Here is a 9,848-nt window from a genome sequence, read left to right as displayed (position 1 = left end):
GCTGCCTCGGACCTGAGTGCTTTGCTGTGGCCCGTGTTCAGGCTCTCGCCCGTGTAGGGGTTCATCATGGGTGTTTGCCAGTGGCCTTGATCACAGATTCAGGCACGCAGGCCTCTGCAGTCTGTGCCGGCCGTGGCCTGGTGGAGCCCTTGTGCAGATCCATGGCCCCAGGCAGGTGGTGAGGACAGAGCAGCTGAGAACAGGAACACTTCCACGGGCCCAAACCCAGCCACTCTGCACTCCTAGCTACGAGGGAGGATGGGGAATGTGTTCCAGGTGCCTGCCAAGGAAGAACGGGAAGTAGATTTTGGTGAAAATAGACTAGTCTCCATATTCGAAAAAGACTAGTGACCCTCAGGACAGGCCAATCAGTGTGCTGTCAGGGACAGGGACAAAATCCACATGTGACCCACCATCCCTATGAGCACGGCTTAGATTATGCCAGCCCCAGGATCTCGGTGGCTTGCCCCAGCAGAGGGGGATGTCTTACCCACCAGAGTCCAGGGGGCTCTCTGGGAAATCTGTGTCCTGGGCTGTGACTAAGGGTCTAGGCTGCTTGGATCTTAGAGCTCAGCCCTCCCGGCAGGTCTGTGTGGGTGCGTGGCCCGGCAAAGGCAGCTCCAGCCAGGAAGTGACCTACAGCCCATTGGGCAGAGTGGGCCTTATGGCTTCACAGGGTGGCTTGGAAATCTTGGGGAGCAGAGAAAGCTCGGTGAGCCCGGTGTCTGGAGCATGTGTGGCTGTGCGTGAACATGTGCGTGTATATGTGTTGTTGACGCGTGGGGACCCACATGACCCCAGAATGACACCACAGCGTTTTCTCAGCTGTGACCCTGACAGGAGCAGATCGCCGGGTCTTCCTCCCAGGGAGCCGCTGGATGGGTCCAATCCACGGCTGAGCACTCAACCACTGCGCCACCAGGGCTCCTTCAGTGTCCCTGTGTATTAGACATGGACATACATAAACATCTCTGGTTTTACAGGGCAGCTGAGTGTGTGTGTGATTAGCTCTGGCGCCGGGCAGAGTGAAACCATCTGACGAGTTAGGGGGAGGAGCGGCCTTAATGTGGGGTGGGGGTCTGGAAAACTCATAATGGAGATCAGCACCACATTTTGAAACCTAAACCACAACCAGGGTTTGACTTTCCCTTCTTTGTCACTTTTTTGTTTATCTATTCCGTATTCTCTGACCTGCACATTCAACTACCTGCTATTCCTAAAAGGCTGTCATTTTATCAGAAGACCACCACTCAGAAGTCAGCAGTAGTGGGTTTTCTCACCCTTCTGATAGAAGGTGCCATTGGATCTCCTCTGACCCGCTGTCAGCTGGCCTGGTCCTCTTCAGTGCCAGGTGGGCAGGAAGGTCTGCTTGGTCCCTTCCCTGTGGGGCATCCTGGTGTGTTTAGTCCGGCTGGTCTGAGCAGCTGCTGGCCCAGCTCCTTGACCCCTGTGATGTAAGAAGACAGTTGCTTCAACTGGAGGTGACTGGTGCCCCCGCTGTTTCTCCGGGGGCGGGGTGCTGTCCCACGCTCATGGTTTCGTTGTCATGACAGGACCTGGTGCTGGAGAAGCTGAAGGGCCAGCAGCTGACTAGTGAGCTGCACAAGCTGAACCAGGGACTGGAGAAGGCCGGGCTCAGCAAGGAGCTGCTGCTTCAGGAGGACGGCGCCAGCCGTGACGCGTGAGGATGGCTCCCCTGGGGGTGGCTCCATGGAGTACACGTGCACGCATGTGCACATGCATACATGGATGCATACGAACTCGCACATGCACACGTATATACAGATGCTCACGTACACATGCACATGGATGGGCACATGTACACACGGATGCATACCTGCACGCGTGGGTGCACACAGATGCGCACACACGTGTTTGCACACGTGCACAGACATGGACTCACACATGCACATGTGGATAGAGACACATATGAACACATACACATGTGCTCACAGGCTTCTGCAGCTACTCTTCACGCCAGCGTGCACTGATGTCACGTGGCTCCATGAGCGCATGTCCTTTCTGGTTCACATTTGTACCTCAGGGTCCCCGAGGATGGGTAGGAGATTTTTCTTTGTCCAAGAGAAAGGTTTCTTAATTTTTCCTTTGACTATCACAGCTTTTCCCTGCACTGCTCTTTCTAAAAGGATCTCACTTCAAGCAAAATTGACTATTTTAGGCCTTTGCTGGGCTGTAACTTACTAGGTCCACGTGTAGTAGTTAGTGATAACGTGGTGCCTTTGTGGTGTGGTGAAAAAGGCCACTGCCTTATCACTTTCCCACCGCTGTGAGCTTGGACAAATTGCTCAGCCTTTCTGACACTCAGTTCCACCAGCTATAAAATGACTATCCTAGTACCTCCCTGAGATGGTGACCATGGTGTCGCGTTTGTCGGCATCACAGGTGTGCCCGCACAGGGAGCCGGGAAGGGCTCTGCACGCCTGCTTTTTGCTCCTGTTCTTCTGGGCCGGAAGCTACAGTGTGGGGAGAGAAACCAGCTTCGGGCAGGAGGGACGTGTCTGTTGGAAGGCTGGGAGCTGGTGGTGGTGGAGGTGGATAAGTGATAGTATCGTACCCTTTGTTTTTCAGAAAGTGCAAGATTTGGGAGGGCAGAAGTGAATCGGCATTGAAAACAACACTGGCCATGAAAGAAGAAAAGATCGTGTTCTTAGAGGCCCAGGTGGAAGAGAAAGTGAGCCTCAATCGGCAGTTAGAGAATGAGCTGCAGACGGTAAGAGCTCAGCGCTGGCTTGTCCCAGCACAGGGCCTCCCTCCTCCCAGCCCCCAACTCGGGTGGCACAGACGAGGCCTGGATGGCTGTCTCCCGGGGCAGGGCTGGCTGAGCCACAGGGTCACGGAGGGTGCTTCTGTCCAGTCGTGTGTGTGGGGCAGGGTGGGGGATATTCCGAGAGCGTCCGAGAGTGGTGAGTACCAGGCCCTGCACAGAGGCCTGCAGCCACTTCCAGTGGGGCAGCAGAGCACAGGGCCTGGGGAGGGCAGCTCATGTCCCCTCTCAGGCTCGTGTGTGCACACGTGTGCTCTGCCAGCTTCCCTCTGAGTGTGTGGTGTGTCACTTGGCTGTGGTCAAATAAGGAGTCGAGGGCAGAGCAGCTGTAGAGCTGGAGGGGCTCAAGGTCAGCTGGCCCGTGTGCCCCAGCCTCCCCTCTGTTTTATGGGATGGACATCTGAGGCTTAAGGAGGCAAGACAGTCACCCAGCTAAAGCAGAGGCTGAGCAGGAGTGGGGCCCAAGCCCCCGACCCCCTGCCCCTTCCACCATCTGGGAAAGAAGGGAGGAAACACATGGGATCAGAGGTTAGATGCACTTTCCCCAGAAACGCTGAAGGTGATATCTGTTGTGTTGGGTCTGGTGTCGTGTGAGTTGGGTGTGCTGAGCAGACGGGCTTGGTGAGGGCTCATCCTCTGTCCACCCACACTTGGTCCAGAGCCCGGCAGCTCCTGCCTCAGGCCTGCGTTCTAGTTCCAGTACCTTCCAGGTAAAGAAGGAGTGTGAGCTGCTCAGGCAGAACCAGGATGAGGACGAGCACACACAGAACGTTTTCAAGCCCCCTGTGGGGAAGCCAGCCACCAGTCACCAGGGCAAGGAGGCCTGGGGGCCTGGCCACAAGGAAGCCACGATGGAGCTGCTGCGAGTGAAGGACCGGGCCATCGAGCTGGAGCGGAACGTGAGTGGACAGTCCCAGCTGTGGTGGTTCAGAGGTCGCCCCGGCAGTGGTCCCTGTCGGCATGTGCCGTTACTGTGCAGACTCAATGGCAGAGGCTGCTGGGATTCACCTAGGACTTGCTGGGAAAACTCAGAGTGGGGCGGGAACATGACACCTTCAGGGTTTCTAACACAAGGGGCATCATTTTCCCACGAGGAATCTATGCCAGCCTGTGGGACCTGGCCCAGAGCTTTCATCTAGCTCTGTTTTAACTCGGTGCCAAAGTTAGCAAACTGTAGCCTCTGCTTGTTTTTTTTTTAAAACCTTTTGTAGTTTAGGTCAAGTTTCACAAAGATTCTTTTAACTTTCAACAGTTGATACACATTAAAGTTTTGTTTTTTTTTTTAAATTTTATTTTAAGAGCTTGTTTTACATTCACTGTTACGTGTACATTGAGTTTCATTCCCCATTTACCATGACCACCCCTAACCCAGTCTCTTCCCCTCCCTACCCTGTAACCCTCCTCCTGTGCTCCTCATATTTATGCGCTCCTGTTTGTCCTGCATTTCCTCAGTTTGAACGTTGGTCCTCTGGTATCCCATGGTCTATTGCTCTAAGGGATGTATTACCATCAAGTATGTGGGTGTATCATTGTGGGTTGAGTGGTCTGTGTGTACATTTTGTTAACTATTGGACTGAGAGCCAGCCCCTGGGGGTGTGTTTTATTCCAGGCTCAGAATGTGTTCCAGGGCCATAGTATTGGGAGTCTCACCAGATTTCATCTGACCAGTAATTCTGGTCATTACTGAGTTTTTGGATTTTGTTCCATGCTTTCCCTCCCACTCTATCCAGGATCTCCAGATTTGATCCTTTCCTGAGTTGTTGGCGTTGGTAGCTGGGCACCATCTAGTTCTTCTGGTCTTGGGGGCCATCGTGTCCTATGGCTGATTGCTTCTAAATGCCCTTTTTTTTTGCGTTCTTCTTTGCTTCTGGCGCTAGGAGACTGTTAGCTGCATCTTAGATGGCCGCTTGAAAGCTTTTAAGATCCCAGTCACTACTCATCAATGTAGGATGGATACACATTTTGTTTTGTGACACTAATTACACTCGCTACAGTGTTAACAGCTCTCCTCCTACCTCCTCACTGTGGTAACCTTTCCGTGTGTCCTTCTTGCCTGTGCGTTCCTGCTTCCCTACCTTCTGATCACCCATTGCTGACTGTTCTAAGGAGTGCATCTCCCAGGTGTAGGCGTTCAGCCCTCTGCAGATGAGTTTTTTGCAAATGAAAGTTCCTAGGATCTCAGTCGTGCCTTCTTGTTTATGCATGGTCAGCAGTAGAGTTAAGAGGTTGAGACAGATGTGCAGTGTTTTGGTTCATAAGCCCCAACATCGTTACTTTCTGGCCCTTTACAGAAAACCTTCACCGCCCTGTGTGCTAACCCGAGTTTATTTGGTCCTCACAGCACCTTCAGGAAGGAGGTAGAGGTCATTTCCATCGGGCAGATGAGAGGGCTGAGCCTAGACTTAAAGTCCCATGGGAAGTAAGGGACAGCACGAGACCGCAGCCCACACGTCCCGGCCCAGGCCCGGTGCGGGTGCATCTACCTGGTGTTTGTGGTCTCTTGCGAAGGAGGCAGGCCTCGCTCTGCCTGCTATCCCCGAGTACGGGGAGGCTGTACTGTAGGCCCTGATTCTTTGCTGTGATGGGCCCGTGCTCCTGGGCAGGGGAGAAACGCACTGTATCGGGTACCCCACAGAAAAGAGAAGTGTTGAAGCGAAAATGAAGAGATGGCTTTAACTCCGCTTGCCCTGCTTCCCACTCGTCTCCTCCAGTCCAGTGTGCGCTCCCTCCTCGTGTGTGCTCTTTCCTGTCTTAAACGCCCACAGTTGTCTGTCTGTCTGTCTGTCTAATCGCTCTCTTTTTTACTATAATATTTTCTCGGTGAAGATTTACATACCAGTTTTAAGCTCCTGTTCACGATAATCTACACAGGTTGTTCAGTGACATGGTTACGTTCTTCACGACATGTGAACGGTCTCCGTATTTCCATTCTGGTTGTTCTGTTTCCATTCATCTAGGTTTCCTACTCCCTTACATTCTCATCTTTGTTTTAAAGTCACTGTTGACTATTTTATCTCATACATATAGGTGATTTTTTTACAGACGCATTGTACTTACAGGTGATACTTATAATTTATTGAACCAGTTTGTTACTTAGCTACCTGGTGACCTCAGGGCTTAGGTTGGTTCAGGGTTTAGAGAGTATCTGAGGGCAATAGTCTCAGGAGTCCTCCACCAGGCTGGTGGGTCTGTTTTTGCTTGTTTTTTAGGAGCTTGAGGTCCTGTTTCACATTTTTGTCCCATTCTACCAGAGCCCATCTACTGTGGCACGTATATAGTTCACATTTTTGTCCCATTCTGCCAGAGCCCATCTATGTGGTGCTTATGTATTTTGATCTGCTGATTGTCCTTTTCAAACAGGGCAAACCTGTACTTGCCTTACCTGGTGGTCACTGGCTTTGGCCCCCAAAGCGTTGCCCCCTGAGGGTTCGTCACAGCCCCAGTGCCTGTGGGCACCGAGCGTCCACCCAGCTGTGTGTGATGTGCCTCTCGCCCCACCCCCTAGAATGCAGCACTGCAGGCGGAGAAGCAGCTGCTCAAGGAACAGCTGCAGCACCTGGAGTCCCAGAACGTGGCGTTCAGCAGTCAGATCCTGACGCTGCAGAAGCAGAGCGCCTTCCTGCAGGAGCACAACACCACGCTGCAGACCCAGACGGCCAAGCTCCAGGTGAGGCCACGGCGGCTGCTGGGCTGGCCACCGCTGGGGAGTGTCAGTCCACGTCGCCTCGAGACCAGCCTTGAGCCTGGCGACTCCCAAGAACAGCAAGAAAAAGTATGGGAGATTTCAGAGCATATGAGAACGGGCTCCTTGGGGGCAGTGGTCCCCAGCCTTGGGGTCCTTGAAGGCTGGGGTAGCTTATTAGCCCTTTCTAGAGACTGGGCATCCTTTCTCTTGCATTATTTTTATGTGTTGCGGCCTTGTCCCTGTTCTTCTGGGATCAAATGAGTTTGGTTAAACAGAGTTAACCAGATTCTTTGCTGAAGAGCCTACAGAGCCTTTTGTACTTGACTGAATTCTGAATCATCAAGAAGGAAGTGGGGTGTGGAACGGCCCCGAGACGGATAAGAGCGTGTAGTAGAGCTAGCGTCCTGTGCCACCCCCTCCGGATGTGGTTTTTACTCATGGTTAACAGATTTTTGCAAGTGAATTATCAGTTATGGATGCAGTTTCTGAGAAAAGTGTTCAAAAAACATGTAACAAAGGAATGGGGACAATATGCAGGCTACTTCTTGGCAGAGAGTTTGGGATTTATTTATTAAAGCAAGGAAGGGTTCTGTAGGATTTTCTGCATAGGTGATCACATCACCTATGCCTAAAGACAGTCTGGCTTCTTCCTTTCCTGTCTGGGTCCTCTTGCTTCTTCTTTGCTGCACTGGCTGGCGCCCCCAGCACAGAGGTGAGCACAGTGGTGCACAGGGCCATTCTTGCCTTCTCCTTGATCTTAGGAGAGAGCGTTCGGTTTTCCACCTTGAGGTGGAATGGTTGCTGGAGGTTGTTCATAGGTGCCCTTTCTCCAGTCTAGGAAGTGACTGTCTGTAGTTTGTTGAGAGTTTTAGTCAGGAACAAGTGCTGGAGTTTGTCCATAGCTTTCTCTGCACTCCTGTGACATGATCAGAGTTTTTCTCTTCAGTTTGTTAGCGTACTTGGTTACATTGATATTTCAGCTGTCAAACCAACCTTGCGTTCCTGGGAGGTATTTCACTTGGTCATGTTCTGTTCTCCTTCTTATATATGATTGGATTTGGTTTGCTAAAATTCCTGTTAAACAAAAACAGACTTTTAAAAAAAAAAAAATATCTCTTTTGATGGAGAGTGGGAGCTCTGGTAGCGTAGTGCCTAAGGCATATTTGACTGCTAGCCAGAAGGTTGGTGGTTCAAACCCACCAGCCACTCTGTGGAAGGAAGATTGGACAATCACTTCCATAAAGATTTACCACCTTGGAAACCCAAGGGGCTTGCTATAAGTCAGAATTGACTCAGTGGCAATGATTTTGTTTTTGTTTGGTGTTTCTTTTTGAATCGAGTGTAGGTAGTTTTCTTGTGTGCAATTTTCCATTTATTTAATCTTTTCATGATCAGATTATTTTCTGCTTTGAATTTTTTGTTGATACTATATGTTTTCAATAATGAAAGGCATGCTGAAATCAAGGGAAAAAAATTTTTTTGAGGTAATAGGGATTGTGATACAGTCATGTGGGATACATGTGTTCCAAGTGGACTCTGAGCAGAATTGGTGGCATGAGGCAGGCCCATTTCTTCGGATTTACACAGTTATACAGGTCCCTGTCAGGTGGCAGCATGCACTTCAATTAGGACAGCAGCTTCCCAAGAAACCTGAGAGGCTGAAAATGTTGGTAGGTGCTATATGTCTGTAAGTTGAGTTGTAGAATTTATTGGCATGGAATCGTTCATAGAATTCCCTTATCCTTTTAATCCCTGTAAAATCTTCCTGATGTTATGGTTATCATTCCTGTATTGTTTATTTGTGCTCCTGTTTTTTCTTGATCAGTCTTAAAAACAAAAACCAAACGCACTGCTGTCGAGTCAGATCCAACTCATAGTGACCCCTCCTTGGGTTTCTGAGGCGGTAACACTACAGAAGTAAATTGCCCAATCTGCCTTCCGAGGAGTGGCTGATGGGTTTGAACCACCAGCCTTCTGGTTAGCAGTCAGGCACTATGCTACCAGAGCTCCTAACTACAGGTTTGTCAATTTCATCGATCTTCTCAAAGAAGAAGCTATTGGTTTTATTGGTTTTCCTGTTTTTGTTTCATTTATTTCAGTTCTAGTGTCTTTTCTTCTGCTCGCTTTGGGTTTTGTTTCTTTTCTAGTTTCTTAAGGTGGCAGCTGAGGTCATTAGTTTGAGAATTTTTCTGTTTTCTAACGTAGGCACGGGAGTGCATGTTTATTTCCTGTGAGTACTGACTAAGCTGCATCTTACAGCTTTTTATATCACCTTTTGACATGTTTTCATTTAATTCAGTTCTAAATACTTTCCAATTTTGATTTTTTCTTTGACTTATAGGTGGTGGTTTTTTTTTTTTTTTTTTAAAGAAATGTCTTGTTTAGTTTCCAAATATTTGAGAATTTTTAGGTATCTTTCTGTTTTGATTGCTAATTCAGTTTCAGTGTGGTCAGAGCCCATGCTATGCATGAATACTTTTAAATTTATCGTGACCTGTTCTATGGCCTAGAATAGGGTCCACCTGGTAACTGTTCCATTTGTGCTGGGAGAGAAATGTGTCTGGCTGTTGCTGGGTCGGGTGTCCTATGAGTGCCAGTTAGGTTATGGTGGTTGATTGTGTTGCTCACACCTTTGTATCCTTGCTTAGCTGTCTGCTTGTTCTAGAAATGAGAAAGAGGACGACCAAGGAGGTTACCCGGAGAAAGGGCATAATCAGCCCAGAGACCACATTTCTGGGGAGGGGTTCAGCCTGCCAGCACCGTTTCCTAGTTCATTTGTGCCACTCCCCACTTCCCAGAGTGATCCCTGAGTTGGGGTAGATGTGCCCTCAGCCCCGTCTGGGTTCAGCCAGCCTGAGAGCGTCTGGTTCTTCCTGTCTGATGTGCTTCTTGGCCAGGTTTGTTTGCTGCATGGGAGTGTGAGCCTGTGGGTCTGAGGCAGCCTGGTGCTTCTCCCTCGTTTGCCCTGGTTGTGTGCATCGAGTTGATTCTGACTCACGGTGGCCCGTGTGACGGAGCAGAACCCCATAGGGCTCCCTAGGCAGTGATCTTTACGGAGCACATCACCTGCTCTCTCCCATGGAGCCGCTGGGTGGATTCAAACCACCCACCTTGCAGTTAGCAGCCACGTATGTACTCGTTGCACCACTAGGCTCGTTCTCCCTTGCTGCAGGTGGAGAATTCCACACTGAGCTCCCAGAGTGCCTCGCTCACTGCGCAGTACACGCTGCTGCAGAACCAGCAGACGGCCAAGGAGGCGGAGAACGAGAGCCTGCAGAAGCAGCAGGAGCAGCTGGCGGCGGCCTATGAGGCCCTGCTGCAGGACCACGAGCGCCTGGGCGCCCTCCACGAGCACCAGTCGGCCGAGTACGAGGCCCT

General features: G+C 50.5%; 1 protein-coding gene across 1 annotated transcript in view; it reads left to right on the top strand.

Annotated features, from left to right (window-relative positions):
* CCDC88C (coiled-coil domain containing 88C) overlaps positions 1-9,848 on the top strand; it is a 168,188-nt gene that overhangs the window by 111,591 nt on the left and 46,749 nt on the right. The window contains exons 20-24 of the mRNA XM_042781485.1: positions 1,554-1,681; positions 2,590-2,731; positions 3,496-3,684; positions 6,291-6,452; positions 9,643-9,843. Of these exons, the coding sequence (XP_042637419.1) occupies positions 1,554-1,681; positions 2,590-2,731; positions 3,496-3,684; positions 6,291-6,452; positions 9,643-9,843 (822 nt within the window). The remainder of the gene's footprint in view (positions 1-1,553; positions 1,682-2,589; positions 2,732-3,495; positions 3,685-6,290; positions 6,453-9,642; positions 9,844-9,848) is intronic.

Source organism: Orycteropus afer, unplaced genomic scaffold (genome assembly GCF_000298275.1).
Source record: "Orycteropus afer afer isolate SDZICR_OR568_19922 unplaced genomic scaffold, OryAfe1.0 scaffold00127, whole genome shotgun sequence".
Lineage (NCBI taxonomy): Eukaryota > Metazoa > Chordata > Mammalia > Tubulidentata > Orycteropodidae > Orycteropus > Orycteropus afer.
This window is presented reverse-complemented; position numbering and strand designations above follow the sequence as displayed.